General features: G+C 39.4%; 1 protein-coding gene across 4 annotated transcripts in view; it reads left to right on the top strand.

Annotated features, from left to right (window-relative positions):
• TMEM131 (transmembrane protein 131) overlaps nucleotides 1-23,139 on the top strand; it is a 193,555-nt gene that overhangs the window by 104,381 nt on the left and 66,035 nt on the right. For 3 of the 4 annotated variants that reach the window (XM_082851815.1, XM_082851814.1, XM_082851813.1), the window contains exons 6-11: nucleotides 8,524-8,640; nucleotides 11,098-11,220; nucleotides 16,436-16,516; nucleotides 20,357-20,507; nucleotides 20,606-20,662; nucleotides 21,599-21,660. In XM_082851815.1, the coding sequence (XP_082707941.1) occupies nucleotides 8,524-8,640; nucleotides 11,098-11,220; nucleotides 16,436-16,516; nucleotides 20,357-20,507; nucleotides 20,606-20,662; nucleotides 21,599-21,660 (591 nt within the window). The remainder of the gene's footprint in view (nucleotides 1-8,523; nucleotides 8,641-11,097; nucleotides 11,221-16,435; nucleotides 16,517-20,356; nucleotides 20,508-20,605; nucleotides 20,663-21,598; nucleotides 21,661-23,139) is intronic. The other variant, XM_082851816.1, reaches the window with a different exon arrangement.

Raw genomic sequence — 23,139 nt, 5'->3', positions numbered from 1 at the left:
ATGTCATGCAAAAGTGTTACCCTTTTACTCCCTCCCTTTAATGTGTTTTGGTGTCATTATTTACCTCTTTTTATATTGTGTATTCATTAACAAATTATAGTCACTGTAATTATTTTTAATAATCTTCTCCTTAAACTTTATACTGTAGTTAAGTGGTTAACACACCATCCTATTACAGAATTAAGTTTTCTCTGTCTGATTGTACATTTACCTTTACTAGAGTGTTGTATACTTTTGTATGTTTTCATGTTGCTGATTAGCATCTTTTGATTTCAGCTTGAAGAACTCTTTTCAGCATTTCTTGCAAGGCAGGTGTAGGGGTGATGAAATTCCTCAGTTTTTGTTTGTCTGGGAGAAATCCTTCATATCTGAAGTATAACTTTGCTGAATAGAGTATTTTTGGCTGGCAGGTTTTTTTCAACACTTTGATTTGTCATTCCACTGTCTCCTTGCCAGTAGGGTCTCTGCTGAGAAATTGCTGATTGCCTAATGTGTTTTCTTTGTAGGTTACAATCTTTTTTTTTCTGACTCTTTTTAGGATTCTCTCTTTTTCTTTGATTTTTGACACATTCATTATAATACATCTTGGTGAAAGGCTTTCTGCTTTAGATAATAGGGTAATCTGTTAGCTTTATGAACTTGGATGTCCAAGTCTCTCCCCAGGTTTGGGAAGTGCTCAGCTATTATTTCTTTAAATAAATTTTCTGCCCCCTTTCCCTTCTCTTCTGGAGCTCTGATTATTCTAATATTTTTTGATGGAACTCCATAGATCACATAGGCTTTCTTCACTCTTTTTCATTCTTTTTTTCTTTGTTCTGTGCTGTGTTATTTCAAAATTCCTGCCCTCTAGCTCACTTATTCTATTTTCCATTTTATCTAACCTACTGCAGATGCTCTCCATTGCATTTTTCATTTCATTCATTGAAATCTTTAGCTCTAGAATTTCTATTTGGTTCTTTTTTGTGATTTCTTTCTCTTTGGTAAATATCTCATTTTGATCATGTATTTTTTTTAATTTACTTATTTTATTTATTTGTTTTTGGCTGCGTTGGGTCTTCGTTGCTTCGTTGTTGCTGTGGAGCTTTCTCTAGTTGTGGTGAGCAGGGGCTGCTCTTCGTTGCCGTGCGCGGGCTTCTCATTGCAGTGGCTTCTCTCATTGCAGAGCATGGGCTCTACGCGCGCAGGCTTTAGTAGTTGTGGCATGTGGGCTCATTAGTTGTGGCTCATGGGCTCTAGAGCACAGGGTCAGTAGTTGTGGTGCACAGGTTTAGTTGCTCCACGACATGTGGGATCTTCCTAGACCAGGGCTCGAACCCATGTCCCCTGCATTGGCAGGCGGATTCTTAACCACTGTGCCACCATGGAAGCCTGATCGTGTATGTTTTTGAGATTTTGTTGGATTATCTTTCTGGGTTTTCTTGTAGCTTGTTGAGTTTCTTCAAAACAGCTATTTTGGGGCTTCCCTGGTGGTGCAGTGGTTGAGAGTCCGCCTGCCTATGCAGGGGACACGGGTTCGTGCCCCGGTCCGGGAAGATCCCACATGCCGCGGAGCGGCTGGGCCGTGAGCCATGGCCGCTGAGCCTGTGTGTCCGGAGCCTGTGCTCTGCAGCGGGAGAGGCCACAACAGTGAGAGGCCTGTGTACCGCAAAAAAAAAACCAACAGAAAAACAGCTATTTTAAATCTTTTATCACCTAGACCACAAAATTCTGTAACTTCGAGCTCAGTTGTTGAATTACTGTTCTTCTGGTGATGATATGTTTTCTTTGATTTTTCACATTTCTTACAATTTTGTGTTGCTGCTTTTACATTTGAAGTGGCAGTCACACCTCCTTAAATCTTCACTAGTTGCCTTCAGATGGGGTGTACTGTTCATGGCTGCTGTTATATGTCTAGGGTTTTTCAGAAGGTGGTGGTGCTATAGCTCAAGTTTGTGCTTTCTCCCTTGCGCACACATCCTGGTATGTTCTTCTGATAGCAGTCCATGTACCCGGACTTGCTCTTGCTAACTTGGGAGTGCACACAAGGAGCCGTCTGCAGAGTTGGGGGAGGTGTGGATTTAGCTCTTGGGGCATTGGGGGTGCCTGCAGACCTAGTGGGGAGATCCTCCAGTGAGATACTCCAGAGACTCCTGGATGAACTTCCTGCTGCAGTCCTGAGCACAATCAGCAGGAACTGCCTACCTTTAATGCCCTTTGATATTTTTATCTGCCTCTTTCCTGATCTCCTGCCTCCCCCAGTTATGGAAGTCCCACCTCAGTACTGTGGGTGCTAGTGGAGAGAAACAGGATTCCCAGCCACATCCTGCACAGCTGGAGGAGTTGGGCACTCACTCGCTCAGGGTACTCTCCTCCCCCCACCCCCTCACCCCCGCCCAGGAGAGGTCACCATCCCATGCACTGTTGCCTTAGCATGGGTGGGGGAGTTGGCCCTGGGAAAATTCCTCTTACTATCTCCACTGCAACCAAACTCTTTTTTTTTTTTTTTTTCCTCCAATGGCATGCTGGACTATCTCCTTGGGAAAGTTAGACTTCTGCACATTATCTCTTGTCCATCAGTATCTGCCCAGGTCAGCAGTCTCTAGGTTTTTTTCCCAGCTGCAGTGAGAAGGGTTGGGGCAGGTTCATTTGTCCCACGGCCTGTTTCCAGATGCACAGGCGGGCAAGACAGCTCCCAGATCCTCAGGCGTGTGGTGTTGTATTCCCCAAGTCCCACAGAGGCACTTCTGTTTGTCGATGGATGTCTAACCCGTTGTTTTAAAAGGAGGACAAAAAGGAGGAATGTCTTACACCACCAGGATGCTGGCATCACTCCTCCAGTTTTAAACAGGATGGTCAGAGTAGGCTTCATTCAGAGGGTGACATTTGAACAGACTTGACGGAGGTAAGGGAGAAGACTGTAGGGGGGGAAATGGAATGTGTGGAAGAAGAACATTCCAGGCAGAGCGTTCAGGCAGCAAGGTCTCCAATGTGGAAACACAACTGGTGAGCAAAGAGGACAGTGTAGCTAGACCAGAGTGAGCAAGGGTGAGAGCAGAAGTAAAGGGGGGGTGGGAAGGGACAGACTGTGAAGGGTCTTAGAAGCTGTGATTGAAATGGGAGGCCATCACGGATTCTGAGCAGAGGAATGAATGATAGCTTATGTTTTCTAAGGATCACTGTTTATCAGAAATAGACTGAAGAAGGGTAAGGGGAGAATCGGGGACACTAGTTACCTTGGCTGTTGCAGGGCTCAGGGCAGGATTACTCTGAGCAGAGTGAAGAAGTGAAGAAAGCTGCATTGGGGGTATATTTTCAAGGTAGGAATAGGATTTTCTGAGGTGGGATTGAGAGGAAGAGAATAGTCAAGGTGGACTCCAGAGTTTTTGTCCTGAGCAACTAGGAAGACAGTTGCCATCAGCTGAGACGGCAAAGGCTGAGGGTGGAGTAGGTTTCGGGAGTGTGGTCAGTAGTTCAATTTTGGACGTGTTAGATTTGGCATGTCTCCTAGACGTCCAGCTGGGGGTGCCAAGTAGGCAAGTGAAGTCTGGTGTATGAGGGAAAGGACTAGACTCGAAATAGAAGTAAAGATGTGAATCCATGGACCTGGGTGAGATCACCAAGGGAGCAAAAGGCCAGGGACTCTGATCTATGGTACAAATATGTGAGACTTTGCTGCAGATAATTTAAAACTAAAGTTAGCACACCTTGTGTCGTCTTCATTACTTTTTCCTACTGTTTTTTTTTAATCAAACTAAGTTTATTTTATTTAGGAAGTTTGTTGTACCAGAGGGAACAAAAGGATGAATTGTAGCAAATCTGATGAATTCTTATGGGAAGATTACATTCCTGAGCCTGGGTTTATTGTTCTGTTTCATCACTGTTTTGTTACATTGTTAATTGTCATTTGGGAGTAGATTTTCCCTGTTATTAAAAAAAAAGAAAGAAAGAAAAGATGTGTTCTGTGTATCTCAGCATCTTCTTAGAGTATTCCAGTCTTTAAGTTATAAAGAGTTGATTGGATATTAGGAACTATCAAAGAGAACCTGTACTCTTGTATCCAGGCTCTTTTTTTCTCCCAGGATATAATGCTTTTAACAGCTTTCAACAAATACTGAAATCTGTTTTCAAAGAAATCTTTGTACTAATGTATGTTTGTCCATGTAATAGACTGAAGACAGCCACATCTGGCATTCTCAAAGAAGCACATAACTACTAAATGTAATGCTGCAAATCAACTTATTTCCTTTAAAACTTCACTAAATACTTCCAAGGAGTACAACAAGTTTCCTTATCATATATGTGATTTGCAGATCTTTTCTTCTAGTCGGTAGCATGTCTTTTCATCCTCTTTATAAAATCTTTCAAATAACAGAAGTTTTTAATTTCCACGAAGTCCAGCTTATCAAATTTTTCTTTTATGGGTTATGCTTTTGGACTTGTAGCTAAGAACTATTCGCCTAAACTGAAGTCACAAAGATTTTCTCCAGTTTTTATTCCAGAAGTTTAATAGTTTCAGATTTTACATTTAGGTCTGTGATCCTTTTTGAGTTAATGTTTGTTTATGGCATGAGGTATAGATCGAGTTATTTTGTTTTGTTTTGCATATGTATACACAGTCGTTACTGTACTGTTGGTTAAAAAGACTATCCTTTCTCATTGAAATACCGCTGCGTTTTTGTCAAAGTCAGTTGACATTGAATATGTGGGCCTGTTTTTTTAGACTTCCCATTACGTTCTAATGTGTATCTAATAGATATCTAATATGTCAACCCTTTCACCAATAACCACACTGCCTTGATTACACTAGGTTTTTAGTAGTTCCTGGAATTGCAGTGTGAACCCTTCAGTTTCGTTTTCCTTTTTTAAAATGGTTTTGCTCTTCTTATTCCCTTTTCTTGCCATCTGAATTTTAGAATCAGCTTGTCAATTTCTTTTTTTAAACCTCTTGCTAAGATTCTTTTTAACATTTTTTTGAATTAATCTTAAACATATAGATAACTAAGTACAGATAATCTTGTATTCCTCACCCAGTTTCTCCTAATGCTAACTTCTTATATTGTATAATTATCAAAACCAGGAAATTAACATTGGTAAAGTGCTGTTAACTAAAAACTTATATGAATTTTAACAGTTTTCTATCAATGTACTTTTTCTGTTCTAGGATCTTATTTCACGTTGTATTTAGTTTCTCCTTAGGCTGAAATTTTTATTGCAGTTACGGTGGATACATAAATCAATTGGGGGAGAATTAACATCTGAACAATATTATCTTCCTATCTATGAACACAGCATATCTCTCCATTTTTTAAGTCTTCTTTTATTACTTTAAGCAATGCTTTGTCATTTTCTGCTCACAGAACTTGCATATTATTAGATTTATATTTTTGTGTGTGCGTGTTATTGTAAATGATACTTTTTTAAAAATTAGAATTCCAGTGTTTATTGCTAAGGTAGGGAAATACAATTGATTATTATATATTGACCTTGATTCCTGCAACTTCATTAAACTCTTATTAGCTCTTATGAGCATTTTTGAAGTTTATTTTTGGGAATTTTTATATAGGCAGCCATGTTGTCTGTGATTAAAAACAGACCTTTCTTCCTTTCTAATGTATATGCTTTCTGTTTATTTTTCTTGTCTCATTGTACTGGCAAGTACTTCCAATACAATGTTGAATAGCCGTCATGAGAGAGGACATCCTTGCCTTGTTCCACATTGGGGGTGCGGGAGAGTAGCATTCAGTCATTCACCATTAAGTCTGGTATCTCTAGGTCTTCTGTAGATGCTCTTTATATGGTTGAGGAAGTTCTCTTCTATTGACTTAGTTTACTGAGATTTTTAATCATGAATGGATGCTGAATTTTGTCAAATTATTTTATGCACCTACTGAAAGGATTTTTCTTCTTTAGTATGTTGATAATATCAATTACATTGGTTTGATTTTTGAATGTTGAGCTAGAATTTCATTGTCCTGATAAAAACCACTTGATCATGATGTGTTATCTTTTTTATACGTTGGCTGGATTCAGAATTTCATTGTCATGATAAAAACCACTTGATCATGATGTGTTATCTTTTTTTATGTTGGCTGGATTCAGTTTGCCGATACTTTGTAAATGATTGCATGTCTACATTCATGAGGGATGTTGGCTTGTAGTTTTCTTTTCTTGTCACATCTTTGTCTGGTCTTGGTATAAAGGTAATACTAGACTCATGAAACGAAGTGGGAAGTGTTCTCTTCTGTATGCTGAAAGCTTATGTAGATAGGTGTTATTTAATGGTTGGTATAGAACTCTAGCATTCTACCAGTGAAACCATCTGGGCTTGGGCTTTTCCTTGTGGGAAGGTTTTTTAACTACAAATTAAATTTTTTTTAATGGTTGTAAGACTGTTCTGGCAATTTTGTTTCAAATGGGCTTTAGCAGATTGTTTTTCAAAGAATGTGTCTTATTTCTTCTAGCTATTAAATTTATGGGCATAGAGTTGTTTGTAATATTCCTTTATCATCCTTTGTATGTGTAAAGGTTGTATTGTGATGTCCACATTTCAGTTTCTTATATTTTCATCTTCCTCCTTTTTACTTTTGGTCATTCTGTTTAGGGTTTTATCAGTTTTATGGACTGTTTTGGTTTTACTGATTTTTCACTATTTTTCCATTTTCTATTTCATTATTTTAAGCTCTTGTCTAATATTTTTCCTTTCTTTATTTTGGGTTTAATTTACTCTTTTTCTAGTTTCTCAAGGTGGAAACATAGATTATTGATTTGAGACATTTCTTTTCAAGATAAGCGTGTAATACTGTAATTTTCCTTCCAAGTATTGCTTTACAGCAGCATAGCACGGGGAGATCAGCTCCTTGCTTTGCGATGACCTAGAGAGGTGGGTTAGGGAGGGTGGGAGGGAGGCTCAAGACGGAGGAGATATGGGGATATATGTATGCATGTGGCTGATTCCTTTGTTGTACAACAGAAACTAACAGAGTATTGTGAAGCAATTATACTCCAATAAAGATCTATTTAAAAAAAAGAGTATTGCTTTAAATTTTGATACGTTGTGTTTTCATTTCCAGTTGATTCAGAATAATTTATAATTTCCTTTGTGACTACTTATTTGACCAGTGGGTTATTTAGAAGTGTGTTGTTTACCAGTATCCTATTACTGATGTTTTGGCTCAAGTGTGACCTCCATCTAGCATCTATAGCTTCTAGGGATTCTATGCACCAGAGTTCTGTCGCCCACACTCGGCATTTAGCAGTGTGTAAAAATTTTAGCTGAATTCATTTTACCGTCTTGTACGTTAGCCTCATCTTCTTCCCATTCTCTGTCATGGGTTAGCCGGTACTCACATTCTATCTCTTCTCGAAGGTGCTTGTCTTTCCTTAAGTTTGGGGCTAGTTGATACACAAATTGTGATGCATTCAAGAAAAGTTATGATTTTGCAGATTATTCTTTTTGATAATGCAGGAGAAATTCCCAGCTTTCTACATCCAGAGGTAAAGACAGACATCTCAGTGCCATATATTTTAAGCTATAATTTGGGGAGCATTTTAGAGTTCTAGCCACAGAGGCAGAATGAGAGAAGTTAATGACTTTACATATTAAAATGCATTTTAAGGCTTCATTGCAGGCAGAACTGCATTTGCAGTCTCTCAAACTTCATGAAGCAGCCCTATTTTGTTGTAATAAAATTTAGTTTGCTAACCACCGTGACATTCTCAGTCTCTACACAAGGTAACAGGAAGGAGTTCCTGCATGTGTTACCAAGGCTCCCTTCTTTTTTAATGTAAGTTGCTGGCACATTTTGTGCCCTTTGTGAATGGACGACAGAGGTCAAGAGGTTGAGGCTGGGCTTATTTGTTTATTCGGATAGTACAAGTGTCTACTCAGTAGTAGAGTAGAACATCTGTATAAGAAGCTCGGCTTCAGCTCAGCTCCTCCTTGATCGTCTGATGTTGGAAGAGCCTGTAATTAGGTACTTCATTCCAGCCTAGTTATTGTTGAATGAACAGAATTCAAGGGAACCATCTGTTGTACAGGGTTTTAGAATCATGATTGACAAAGATATGTGACCTCCAATATGAAGACATCTTTTTTTTCCCATTGCAAAATAGTTTGGCTAATTTAAACCTTAAACCTTTAGGAGGAAAAGGCTAGTTTATGCAAATGATTCTAAGATGTTTTAGAAGACTTTAGCTATCTTTTTTTTTTTTTGGCTGCGCCGGGTCTTAGTTTCAGCACGCAGAATCTTTCGTTGAGGCACACAGGCTCTTTGTTGCAGCACGTGGGCTTCTCTCTAGTTGTGGCACGCAGGCTCTAGAGCACACAGGCCCAGTAGTTGCGGTACGCAGGCTTAGTTGCCCTGCAGCATGTGGGATCTTACTTCCCTGACCAGGGATTGAACCCGCATCCCCTGCATTGGCAGGAGGATTCTTAACCACTGGACCACCAGGGAAGTTCCAGGAACTTTAGCTATCTAATTGTGGTCACCATGATCTGATTTTTTGGTTACTAATTTAACTTTACTTATTACTTTTCTTTTTCAGAAAATTCTTCCAGGAGGAAATACATCATTTGATGTAGTTTTTCTTGCAAGAGTAGTAGGAAATGTAGAAAATACTTTATTTATTAATACATCTAATCATGGGGTATTCACTTACCAGGTAAGAATCAGAATGAAAACTTTATTTATAAAATACAGTTATCATCTTCAACCTGTCATATGACAACCTTTTGGGAACTCTTTTAAAAAATTCAGGGGATGAGGGAAAATGTAAGAGTTTAGATTCAGAGAATTTTTTTAAAACTTTTAATTTTATATTAGAGTATAGTTGATTAACAGTGTTGTAATAGTTTCAGGTGTACAGCAAAGTGGCATAGTTATACCTATATGTGTATCTATTCTCTTTCAAATTCTTTTCCCATTTAGGTTGTTACATAATACTGAGCATTTTTATACTTACAGCTGTGTTTGTGAATATCCCTGTTCACATCAGACTGTGAAACAAATGCTCTTAAAGCTACAGCTAAAGTGTTACTGTAAGATTGGTTGGCAAAAGAACAGTTAAAAATATTTTCACAGTGACTCTAGACTTTTTTTTTTTTTTTACTTTTTGCACGCTTACGAAGTGATAATAGTTTCAGGATCAAAACTTATGTGCCTGCTTTTCTTTGGTAATTATATTGTTTAAAATTTTTGATAAACTCTTTTCTATGTGCAATCATTGTTTGGGTTATTAAAGAAAGTGAATGTTTTGTGAATCAAGATTTTTATATATCAAGATTACTAAGAATAATTACTTATTTGACACTGTGCTACACACTTTACATGCACTTCTGCCTGCATTACAGATACTGTTATTCTCACTTTTTTAGATGAGTAAGGTGAAGTTGAGAAAGGTTAAATAATTATGCTACTATTAAGTTACTGAGCAGGGATTCAAACCCATGTCTTTATAACTATGAAGACCATCCTCTTAACCACTGAGCTATATTGCCCATGGAACTCAATTGTTTAAATCCTTACTTGGCTAGTGTCTTACTTTACAGTTTTTATGCTTTTGTTTTTGAACATTTCTTCTCCACTACCTAGGACACTTCATGTATTTTGGAAATTAGTGTCAGAGTAAACATTCCATTTTAGTCAAGAATCATATCTTACGCTTATTTATGGTGCACAAGTCTTTAGTGGTTGTCTGATAGGCAGTATATACTTTTGAAGCCAGTACAGATGAATAACTTTGACATGCTGTACAGAGCACTTGGCATATACTTGTTGAGTAAATAAAAAGACCACCATGAGAATATGAAGACCTGTGCCCTACAATGGTGCCCCCAACTGACCTAGGTGTTTGTGGCCCACGGGTGACCTGAGGGTCATGATCAGGTTGTTCTCAAGGTGAGCCTCAGTGCCAGGTGTCTTCACCTCTTCGCATCTAGTCTTTCACCACGTCTTTCTCTTAAATGTACCTTGAGTCTGTCTACCTCTCTCCTCTTCACCCCCACTGCTCCCAGGCCATCCCCACCTCTCACTGGATGATGACACAGGAGCCTCCTGACTGCCCTTCCTCTCCTCCACAGCCCCTCCTACAGTGCATTGTTCACTCTGTAGCCAGAGTGATATTCTCTGAGCATAAATCAGATCCAGTCAGCTCCTCACGTAAATCCTTATGTTTTCCCATTGCTCTCAGAGCAAAGTGAAAGCTTCTGACCAAGGCCAACAAGGCTCTAAGGATCTGACTCCCGTGTAGCTCTCCCACCTCATCCCATTTGACCATGGTTCTCATCTTGTTCTTTGTCTCCAAACAAGCCACACCCTTTCCTGCCTCCTGCCCTTTGCCTGTGTACTTCCCCTTGCAGAATACACTTTCACTGTTGGCTTGTTCTCATCTATCAGGTGACGTCAGTTCACGTCATTTCCCATCCACCCTCTCTTAAAGAATATTCCCACCCTCGCTCCACCCAGTTACTCTGTATCACATTACCCATTTTTCTAAACCTTTTTATTGTTATCTAGGCTGTCCCTAATATTAGGATGTGAGTTTCATAAGAGCAGGCACATTATCTGTCTCGTTCACTGTTGAATTGTTCAGCAGTGCCTGTGGTTGTACCTAGCACATCATAGGCACTTAATAAATAGTTGTCATTGAATGACTGGCTCACCCTGTTTGGTCAGCCCACATTCCTATGGAGGAATGACCTGGGACTGTGCTTCGTATTTAAGAGATTGTCTGGGCCCTACATCCATCTTCTGATGGTTGGAACAGGGAAATCTTTTAATTCCCTGTTTCCTCCTTTTGTCTATCCTATGACCTCGTGAAGGACTACTATCATTTTCATTTCTAATATAGAAATCATTCCAAATGTATATATATGTGCATTTATATATATATATAAAAGAATATGTATATATTCTTGATGTGTATCAAGAATTTTATGTATATCAAATAGGTAGCCAAACAAGTATAGAAACTACATGTGTGCTTCTTTTAAAAGGAGTTACGATTTTTTCCATAAGTTAACCTCACCAGTTTTCCCTAGATCAATCAGTTATAACTATAAAAATGTTCTAAAAATCTAAAAGCAACTAAAATTGCATTTTTTTTCCTCCTTGGAATCAGGTATTTGGTATTGGAGTTCCAAATCCATACCGATTGAGGCCGTTCCTTGGGGCCAGAGTCCCTGTGAATAGCAGTTTCTCGCCTATAATAAACATACACAATCCTCACAGTGAGCCTTTACAGGTGAGTTTATGGTGGTGATTTTGAATGTGTTTAACTTTAGTGGAAATTAATGCTTAGCGTGAAATCTCAGTTTGTTATAGTTTTCAAGACTATTTAAAATAACGTGGTACTGAATAATAGTACTAAAGAGAGATATTATTTTATTGCAGCTTGTAGTCTGCATTTGGGGTTATATCAGTCCAGTTATCGAATTTTTGGAACCACTTTTAAAATGACTGTGGTTTCTCTGGTGTTAGTTTTAAGCACCTGTACATGTAATTTAAGAAGAGTTTTCATCTATACAAGGACACTGCTTTTCTTGCCTTCAGCTCCTTCTGTCCCAGTATAAATTTTTTAAACCAGTATTCGTATTTATTTCTAATAATAATAAGTTTTTGGTGATGGCAGCCTGGAAATGAAAATCCAAGGAAAGGGTAATATAGAACCACTGATTAAAAGCCAACTTATATTTTTATTTTAAAAAATCCAACTCATATCTTACCCAGTGTTTTAGTAGTAATTATTTTCACATTTGAAATCCCTCCTCACTCGTCCCTTGTCTCTAAGACAGTGGGCGTGACTGGCGTCACTCCTTCAAATATTTCGTAAAATAAAAACCCCACCCCATGCCCCCAGTGACTTCCAGCCGTGTAACATTTGCTGCCACTGTAGCTTCTAGTTTTGTTGTCTGTGTTGGAAGGAGATGTGGATGCTTTCCAGAACAGTCCTTAATGTCCACACCCAGGGCCCGTAGAGTTCTTTAGGACCCCAATACTGCAGAACTTAGTGGTGCCTTGAAAATGGCAGGTGGAGGGAAAATACCATGCATTGTGGTAAGCCACAACACTTTGGCAACCGAAATGGTTTTTGCCATCCTAGAACCCCCTGGTAGAAGGGCTCATAAACAGTGAAGGTGAAAACAAGAAAGAACAAGACAAGATATTCAGAGCTGGGATTATGAAATGCTTAGGAATTTAGTAGCAAGAAAGGTTTCACCCCCAAACTTGGCTGACACTGGGTGAGGATAGCTACAAATAAAAATACTCCACCCAAATTTTGATTATTTGTAGCTGGATATCTTGATCATAAAAGAGGAAAATGCTCTTGTCTCCTGCTTTTACAAGTGAAAAGTATTTCCTCTCCATCATCAGTCTGTCGTTTATATCCTTTTGCTACTTTGGATAATGGTGAATTTTCCCTGTTCTGGCTAACTTTTATTACAAATCTGTACAGAAACCTCAGAAATTCTTGCTACTTTTCTTTTCTTGACTGTTTTCAGTCCAAGACATAAAAACTGTCCTCTCATTCTCTCAGACCCTGCCGCATGAGTTGCCACACTCTTCTGTAGCAGCAGTGTTACAAAGCACCCAGGGATGTGCCCTCTCTGTGGTTGCCACACCACGGACTGAGGGCCTCGCTTCCTGCTTGGAAGGATGGAGGTTACAGACTCAGCAGATGTTGGCTAATCTACGGTTACTTTAGTAGCCTTACAGTCTGCGCCTTTGCTCCTCAGCCTTTGGAGTCATCAAGCTATAATCTAGAAAAATTATCTCTGAATTCAATAGTGATTTTTTTCTTTTGTTCATTTAGTCTTTTTCAGTTATATAACATTTCAATTCAAGATTTACCACAACGGACTTTTCATCAGCGCACAGGAGAGCAAATGGAAAGCCAAAGTTGCCCTCTTAGAAACAATAGATTGTTTATCTGGAGTGCTTTTTTTTTTTTTTTTTTTTAAAGAGAAAATCCAAGTCCCTACCTGATGGACGCTTTTTTAATTGAGGTATAACTGACATACAACATTATATCAGTCTCAGGTATACAGTATAGTTTAACTATAGTCACTATCATGTCTGTCACATTCCTGTGACTTAATTGCCTTAATAACTGGAAGGTTGTGTGGAAGGCACTCTTAACCTGGGAGTCCTATAATATGAGTCTTGTCCTTAAATTTAAGATAGTATTGTAAAGCAAGAAATTACATCTGATTTGTTCATTATACAACACAAACACACGAGTATGTTCTCATTGAAAAAAGAACGTCAACAATTCAAACGTGTGAGGCAAAAGTCCCTTTGAACTTGCTACCTTCCGGTCCAGTGCTGTCCAGCAGAACTCTCTGTGCTGATGGAAAAGTTCAGTGTCTGCTCTGTCCAGTGCAGCAGCCACCAGCCACAGGTGGCCGTTGAGCACCTGAACTTGTGGCTGGGGTGGCTGAAGAGCTGAACATTCAGTTTTACTTTAGTTCAATTAATTTCAATTTAAATAACCACATGTAGCTGGTGACTGTTATGTTAGCACAGCTCCAGCCTGAACCCTTCCTTGGCGATACCTGTCATGTGATCTCCGTGTGTCACATCAGGCCTTTTTCTGTGTGCTTGTGTGCAGATATGTGGGCACACAAAAATTAACATTCTTCGTGGGAATCTTTTTACATAAATTATATTTTGTATATATTGTTGGCTTCCTTTTTTTCTCTAAACTTTATTATATTAGGAAAACTAGCACTGGACTAAAAGTCAGGAGTGTGTCGTCCTAGTTTTAATGTAATCTGTCCTTTGATTTTATAGTTTAGCCTTTATCTGTCCTCATTTCCTTATTCCCTTTCCTGTTATCAGTAGCCTACCTTTGTAATCTTATGTTTCCAAACATTGTTAGGCTTGTGTCCTTAATACCTTGGAAGATTAAATGAAATAATACATGATGTTTTCTGGTTTTTAGAAAAAGCTCTGCAGTCACCCCATCAGTTAAGGTGCTGTTACTGTTAACGCAGTACTGTAGGGGAACACTAATAAATTGGAAGGCAAGTGATAGTACTCAGAGAAAGTCCTGGCTCATTAGTCTTTGCTAAATGCATCACTGTAATGACAACACACACACAAAAAACAAAAACAATAACCTTTAAGCATATGCTAAAGTATTGCTGTTTTTCCTGCTTTATCCTTTTTTTGTGTACTCCTAGAGGACTTTTGTGATAAAACAAGTAAAGGTTTTCTACCCATTCTCATTCACCTCAAATTTGCATTTAATTAAATATATTCTTTATTTTTAAGAGAGAAGGTTACCTGCCTTTAAAGAAAAGTCTCCTGCCATATGACTCTTCTGTTCCTTGGTATTTACCCAAGAGAAGGGAAAGCACGTGAAAACCCAAAGACTTATACAATGTGGTGTTCATAACAGCGTTGTGACCAAACATCTGTAGTGACCAAAAACTGGAAACACCCCAAATGTCCATCAACAAGTAAATGGATCAAAAATTGTGGCATATCCATAAAATCAAAAAGAAATGAACTGGGCTTCCCTGGTGGCGCACTGGTTGAGAGTCCACCTGCCCATGCAGGGGACATGGGTTCGTGCCCCGGTCTGGGAAGATCCCACATGCCGCGGAGCGGCTGGGCCCATGAGCCATGGCCGCTGAGCCTGCGCATCCGGAGCCTGTGCTCCACAACGGGAGAGGCCACAGCAGTGAGAGGCCCGCGTACCACAAAAAAAAAAAAAAGAAAGAAAGAAATGAACTATTAGTACATAAAACAACATGGTGGATCTCCAGATAATTACACTGAATAAAAGCAGCCAGACACAAGAGTACATACCGTATGGTTCCATTTATATAAAACTCTAGACACTACAAACTAATCTAGAGTGGCCAAGAGCAGCTCAGTGGTTGCCTGGGGATGGGAGAGGGCAGAGGGTGACAGGTGGATTGCAAAGGTCATGAGAAAACTCTAGGAGGTAAAGGGTTTATTTAATATTGTAATTATAGTGGTAGCTTCATGCCTGTGTACATGTCAGAATTCATCAAGTTGTACACTTTAAAAATGTATAGGGCTTTCCTGGTGGCGCTGTGGTTGAGAGTCCGCTTGCCGATGCAAGGGACACGGGTTCGTGCCCCGGTCCAGGAAGATCCCACATGCTGCGGAGCGACTGGGCCCGTGAGCCATGGCTGCTGAGCCTGCACGTCCAGAGCCTGTGCTCCGCAATGGGAGAGGCCACAACAGTGAGAGGCCCACGTATCGCAAAAAAATAAATAAATAAAAATAAAAATGTATAGTTTAGGGCTTCCCTGGTGCCGCAGTGGTTAAGAACCTGCCTGCCAATGCAGGGGACACAGGTTCGAGCCCTGGTCCGGGAAGATCCCACATGCTGCAGAGCAACTAAGCCTGTGCGCCACAACTACTGAGCTTGCACTGTAGAGCCCGCAAGCCACAATTGCAGAGCCCACGTGCCGCAACTACTGAAGCCCGCGCACCTAGAGCCTGTGCTCTGCAACAAGAGAAGCCACCGCGATGAGAAGCCCATGCACCACAAGGAAGAGTAGCCCCTGCTCGCTGCAACTAGAGAAAGCCCGTGCGCAGCAACGAAGACACAATACACCAAAGATAGATAGATAGATAGATAGATAAATAGTTTTTTAAAATGTATAGTTTATTGTACATGAATTATACCTCAGTAAACAGTTTTTAAAAATCATGGGTTGGGACTTCTCTGGTGGTCCAGTGGTTAAGACTCCACACTCCCAATGCAGGGGGCCCAGGTTCGATCCCTGGTCAGGGAACTAGATCCCACACGCCGCAGCAAAGATCCTGCACTCAGCAGTGAAGATCCCGCCTGCTGCAACTCAGACCCGGCATGGCCAAATAAATAAATAAATATTTAAAAGAAACAATCATGGGTGTAGGTACAAGCCACAGAGATACATTAATAGTAGCTGTGATTTTGCTACAGAAGTCTTCAAATATTTTCATACTGCACTGATATTGTTGCATATGCTGAAGAATGATATGCTCTTCACTATGTCACAATTACAGTAGTTATTAGATCTGCTGCTAGATCTTGTTATAAATGTGTGAATAAAGAAGCATTTGTGTTACTATAAGAACTGTAAAATTTGTATTTCTAAAATATGATACTTTCCATAAACTGTTTCCTTAGGAAAAAATAGAAATAAATGTCCTATGGTTGGATTTCCTAAACTCCAGCCTCTGAAACAGCTACGCTATTTCCGAGTTCAATATTTCAAAGTTACCTTGCTTCAATTAAATACACCACCATTGCTTACCCATGTGAGCACTGCCTCTGGTGATGTGACACCACTCTTATCCTACATTTATATCTGTAAACGCCTTTAAATTTTTTCTGATGAACAATTAGGGTGTCAAACGTCTCTGTATAACAGCAGATCACTTGCATCGCACACATGATTTTGACTTAACCGTCATGTGCCCCTTTGCCATAGGTTGTAGAAGTGTACTCTAGTGGCGGAGATCTTCACCTCGAACTTCCGACAGGCCAGCAGGGAGGCACCGGGAAACTGTGGGTGAGTGCTGACGTGTTCTCTCTTGTGAGCTCACATGAAACCAGTTATTCTCTTAAATACACCAGAAAATACTTAACTCCTCAACACCCGAAGAAATACGGGTGACTTTTCTGTAATTATTGTCTTAATATTAAATTTATGTCAAACTAACACAGCATTGTAAAGCAACTCCAGTAAAAATTAATTTAAAAAGATAAAATAAATTTATATCACGTATACTTGAAAATTGGAGAGACAGAGAGAAATAGAATAGTAGTTTTTGGAAAGAGCAGTGAACAAAAATTGGTGTAAGCTCTAAGCCACTGTGTGGAAAGAAAGAGGTTTTAACTATTCTTCCTCAGAATAATATTAGTAAAGTTGTCTCTGAATCTAATCATTTATAATATGCTTTACACTAATATTGAAGAAGGAAAAAAAAAAACGTGAGAAGGACCTGCTCCATGTTTTAAGGTAAAGCATTGAACACGCATACTCACTATTGATGGAGGAGGTGCCATTTGCAGAGGGAACATAGTCAGGCCCTCCTGATGACTTAGAAACTTTAAATTTTTAGGCGGTCTGTAGCCACATTTAATGCTATTTAATATTTGACAGTACTCTGTGTCCATGGTCAGAGAACCACTTTTTCTTGGAGAATACTAGCAAATATTAACAGATTAATGAATACCTAGTAACTACCTTATTTACAAAGGTTCCTGCCATAGGAGGGTTGTTTTTATTTTTTTTAACGTTGCCTACCCAGCTTTAATCAAAGAAGGGAAAGTCATAGAAAATGCAGTTCCTGTACCGAGGTCGCTAAAATCGCTGCTCATTCATAATTGAAGACACATGGATCTGACCACTATGAGTAGGTTCTGAACATCAAAGTTTCTTTGTTAATTGCTCTGTTAAACACACACAGCCTCTAGATTCTGTCGTATGACCAGTCTCAGCCAGGGAAGGGACGTGGAGGGGACGCTTTTAGGGTATTGACTTGAACATTTAGAAACCAATTTGTCAGTGACTAGGTTAACTTCTAAGATGTAGAAGCACTCTCGCAGGTAGAAATGTGTAATGGATGGTCTCTTTATATCCTTTCACAAAAATGATTTACCTTGAAATTATGATATTGTTTGAAAAGCCTTTGGGAGAAATAGTGTATAAAGCAGTGCTTCATAGAATTAACTATAAGCAATTAAATTTGTATTATAATTCTAGATAGAAGAACTAAGAATTTACTATGAAATATAACCGGATTCTAATAAATAAACATTAAAAAATTCAGATTTCTAATTAGTTAAGAACAGTAACGAATGGTAGCAGACATGGCAGATTGTTTTAATACTCCTAGCAGCTACGAGCTTATTCCTACAAATCTAGAGTGAGAAAAAGTCAATTGGCCTTGACCTCACCCCCAGCCCATTTCAGTGTACATGAGAAAACCCCAGCTCCTAAAGATGGGGAAGTGGATGGTCTATCTCTAGTGGCCCCAGGAGGGTTCCAGTCACCTCTTTCCTACTTTGAGACTAAAAAGTTAAGAGAGTAGAGGCAAGTGAAGACCAGTAAATTCTAAACCATGGGGATTTCTTAAAATAGGCCAAAAGGTGTGTGCAGAAAAACTCTGGTGGTCCCGAGGGAGCCAGATTATTCAAAAACCAGGAAAAGAATTATACCTCAAAAACAAATTTTTTTTCCAGTGAGTCTTCCTTCTAGTGTAGATGTAAGTGTTCTCTTTTTATGAGCCTAAAAAGTTTTGCTATCTTACATGCTCAGAGCCTTACTGAACGCGGTTGGTGAACTGTGGATTTGCTTGGGAAGCTTTGTTTTGTTAGGTTTTAAATGAAAGGAGAGCAGAGTCTACTCTCTCTTGGTTAGCATTTAAAGAGAATCCTAAATGGGCAGAAGACCATTTCTCCAAAGAAGATATACAGATTGCCAACAAACACATGAAAGGATGCTCAACATCACTTATCATTAGAGAAATGCAAATCAGAACTACAATGAGGTATCACCTCACACCAGTCAGAATGGCCATCATCAAAAAATCTACAAACAGTAAATGCTCGGGAGGGTGTGGAGAAAAGGGAACCCTCTTGCACTGTTGGTGGGAATGTAAATTGATACAGTCACTGTGGAGAACAGTATGGAGGTTCCTTAAAAAACTAAAAATAGGGCTTCCCTGGTGGCGCAGTGGTTGGGAGTCCGCCTGCCGATGCAGGGAACACGGGTTCGTGCCCTGGTCTGGGAAGATCCCACATGCCGCGGAGCGGCTGGGCCCGTGAGCCATGGCCGCTGGGCCTGCACGTCCAGAGCCTGTGCTCCGCAACAGGAGAGGCCACAGCAGTGAGAGGCTCGCATACCACAAAAAAAAAAAAAAAAATAGAACTACCACTTGACCCAGCAATCCCACTACTGGGCATATACCCAGAGAAAATCATAATTCAAAAAGAGTCATGTACCACAATGTTCACTGCAGCTCTATTTACAATAGCCAGGACATGGAAGCAGCCTAAGTGTCCATCAACAGATGAATGGATAAAGATGATGTGACACATATATACAATGGACTATTACTCAGCCATAATAAGAAACAAAATTGAGTTATTTGTAGTGAGGTGGATGGACCTAGTCTGTCATACAGAGTGAAGTATGTCAGAAAGAGAAAAACAAATACCGTATGCTAACACATATATATGGAATCTAGAAAAAAAAACTGGTTCTGTAAAACCTAGGGGCAGGACAGGAATAAAGACGCAGACGTAGAGAATGGACTTGAGGATACGGGGAGGGGGAAGGGTAAGCTGGGACGAAGTGAGAGAGTAGCATTGACATATGTACACTACCAAATGTAAAACAGATAGCTAGTGGGAAGCAGCCGCATAGCACAGGGAGATCAGCTCAGTGCTTTGTGACCACCTAGAGGGGTGGGATAGGGAGGGTGGAAGGGAGACACACGAGGGAGGAGATATGGGGATATATGTACATGTATAGCTGATTCACTTTGTTATAAAGCAGAAACTAACACACCATTGTAAAGCAATTATACTCCAATGAAGATGTTAAAATAAATAAATAAATAAAACATTATTTAGCTAAAATAAAACTATATTCTGAAACTATTGCATATGAAGAGACAGTTAATGAGTATGTCGCTAAAAAGTGTAGGGAAAAAAGTATTACAGAGATGTATCAGGAAGTCCATCAATTAAAAGAATTTTGTTTAAAAAAATAATAAATTAAAAAAAAAGAATCCTTTTTGCAATGACCTAGAGAGGTAGGATAGGGAGGGTAGGAGGGAGGCTCAAGAGGGAGGGGGTATGGGGATATATGTATGTATATGGCTGATTCACTTTGTTGTACAACAGAAACTAGCACAGTGTTGTGAAGCAGTTATACTCCAATAAAGATCTGTTAAAAAAAAAAGAGAATCCTGTAAACTTCTGGAAAAGCAGTTTCCCTCTGATGGTGATGTCTCTGTTGTTTAGAGAATTTCAGGACTGAATTATATACCCAAGCACCAGCAATACATCAAATAGTAATTGATTTTTATAGATAAACTCTATCTTAATCACTTATCATCTTAATGATGATTTTGCCGCTGACAGTTTGTTTTCATATAATTTTATTTCTTTCATTTTGCTCAGTTTTACACACCATACTTCATTAGTTTTAAGATATGTGTGTTTTTAACATCCTCCAAAATTGGACTGTGTGTTATAATCAGTGGAATGAATATCTTTGTTTAATTGGCAATATGTTTTTTTTCTTAGTGTATAAAATAATAGTGCATCTTTCAGGTGATGTCATCTTATTCAGTAAACTGTGGTGGTTTTGCTACATTATGGTCTGTTAACTTGTCAGGAAATTCCTCCTTATGAAACCAAGGGAGTGATGAGAGCCAGTTTTTCATCTAGAGAAGCAGATAATCACACAGCTTTCATAAGAATAAAGACTAATGCTTCAGACAGCACGGAGTTTATCATTCTTCCAGTTGAGGTGGAAGTTACTACAGGTGAGTGGATGACTAAAGGAGCTGCAAGTTTGTTTTGGTTTCAGTACATCCTACTCTGGCAAAGTGAAATATAATTGTTTACTTTTCTTTTTTCCAAGCTCCTGGAATTTATTCCTCAACTGAAATGTTAGATTTTGGTACACTGCGAACACAAGGTAAAAAAAGAGACAGTGTCTTTATAGGTCTTTTAAAAAATCCCTGTATTCATTGCTGAATGGCTCTACTTTAACTCCTTTGTAATTAATTCAGCTTTGAAAGTTATTTCTCAGTGGGTTACATGATCTTGTAGAAATCTGCTTTTGGGAACTCAGAGCCCTTAGTGATTTATACCCCATTCCTCTGAGGGATACCACTGCTTACAAGAGGGGAAAGCAATGTCATGGGTAACTTAAGTCTTCTAAATGGAAGATTGAGGCATCAAGTCGTTTCTTAGTTTCTTATCCAGTTTCTCACCTATTTAGTTATGCTGAATCTTTTCTTTTAATAGTAAAATAAAGGAAGTAAAAAGATTGACTGCTGGATTTTTGTTTAGATATGGATTATCCAATTGCATTATAATAACATAATGTTAGAAATTGGTCCCCAGTAGTCAGAGAAAGAATTCAAATTCTAAAATTGAAAATAACCAAAAAAGGATTTATTAAGAGAAAAGTAAGAGTACCTGTAATTTGGGATTCCTGTGGGCCATATGTAATTAAAAATTTGGTTGTTTAGGATTGAAGACTCAGTTTTGAAAATTAGATTTGGTTTTAATATAATAATTTTATATTGTACTTTACTGAATTGCTTCATTATGCTTTGCTGGGAAACTAAAAGATAGTGATAACGTCAATTTCAATGAAAACTTTTGTTTTGTTTTGTTTTTTGGTCCGATTGTTTAGGAGGGGGCAGTTCCTATAGTACTCACTGTCCTTAAGAGTAAGGCAGTGCCTGTCAAGGAGTGTGATTGTCACATTCTTTTTATAAATGTGATTGTTATTCTAGTTCACATTCTAAAATACATTCAGTCTGATATCTAAAAAGAGAAAGATTCTAACTTGCTATAAAGCATACCATTTTAAGAAATATTTTCTTTTCCTCAATTTTAACAGATCTACCAAAAGTTTTAAATCTTCATTTATTAAATTCAGGAACAAAAGATGTACCAATAACAGTAAGTTTTTACTTTTCTTTTTCCTAATTTATATATTCTTTGTTTTTAAACTTATGACAGAGTTTAAAATGATTAAACCCTTGCTCTAAAGGAATTCTATTTTATGGTGACCTGGTGACACTTTGGTTCAAAGCGTGATACAAGAAACCTGTTCTGCCTCTCTAATCACCAGATTTTCAGGATGAGAAGGGCATGTGGACAATCTTCCCCAAGCTAAGTGTGAACCAAAGTTCATGAGGTTCCTGTTTAGGCCTGTAGAGTCTGATAAATCCTAGGATCTGCGTGCCATGTGCAAAGAAAAACGGGTTGTTAGACTTAAGGTACAGTTAAGCAAAAAGAGAGAAGAAAAGATTCAGATGAGTTGGAAAGAGAAATAAGGAAGCAAAGAAATCCGGTAGGTAGTGGTTGAGTGCTGTTAACATTTGTCTCTGGTACCCCTTCTAACCTGCAGCTGCCGTAGTTACCCTTGACAGCACACTGTAAACTAGGGTCCTCTCTCCCCCTCACACATACTCGAAGAACAGGTGACTTTGATGCCTTGTAAGTGGAAGTGGAGTGTCATGAGATGGTGAGCAAGGTCACTGTGCATTAAAATGTGGTTACCTGGGATGACCATCTCTCCCGTCACTTGGGGTTTGTATACTCTCTTCTCTTTGGTCTCTGTTCCACCATTTGGTGGTAAACTCTGGGTTTGGGCAGGGATGGGCAACAGTCTGTTAAGTCTCAAAGCCCATCTGATCTATTTCATTTTATCAGAGTTCTCTGAATTTGGGTTTTCTGACATCAGCACAGGTTATAATAAAAATATGCTGCTTTCCTCTTCCCTTGTTCTCTTTGTACCTTGGGAACCTCACCAGGAGGTGAGGTTGTGAGCTAAAGCAAAATCTAGGTAGACCTTGCTCACTAGTAGAGTCATAGTCTAAGCAGTGTCCTGCCATATGACCTAGTATTTCTTCCTGCTAGGTAGGAGGATTGGGGGTGGGTTAGGGGAATGGAGTCTGGTAAAGCAGCGGTCCCCAAACTTTTTGGCACCAGGGACCGGTTTTGTGGAAGGCAGTTTTTCCACGGACCGGGGTGGGTGTGGAGGGACGGTGGGTGATGGTTCAGGCATAATGCGAGCAATGGGGAGCAGCAGATGAAGCTTCGCTTGCCCACCGCTCACCTCCTGCTGTGCGACCCAGTTCCTAACAGGCCGCAGACTGCTACCGGTCTGCGGCCCGGGGGTTGGGGACGCCTATGGTAAAGAACTTCCCCCAATCTGCAGTGGAGCTGAAACTACCCCAACCTGAGGTTCCTAGCACTGGAGTGTTAGGCCGACTGAGAGGGACCTGCTCTGAAGGTGCCTGAGTCTGCTGGGATTCATGCCCCTGCTCCTTGGTGAAGTCTTCAAGGGCCTGGGACCCTTCCACAGATGACAAGGAACAGCTCCTTTGACCTAGCCACTCTGATACTATATTTTTCTTAAAAAAAAAAAAAAAA

The sequence above is a fragment of the Leucopleurus acutus genome, assembly GCF_964270905.1.
Source record: "Leucopleurus acutus genome assembly, chromosome: 12".
In the NCBI taxonomy this organism is placed as follows: Eukaryota; Metazoa; Chordata; class Mammalia; order Artiodactyla; family Delphinidae; genus Leucopleurus; species Leucopleurus acutus.
The sequence above is the reverse complement of the archived record's forward strand: the minus strand, read 5'-3'. Positions and strand labels throughout refer to the sequence as shown.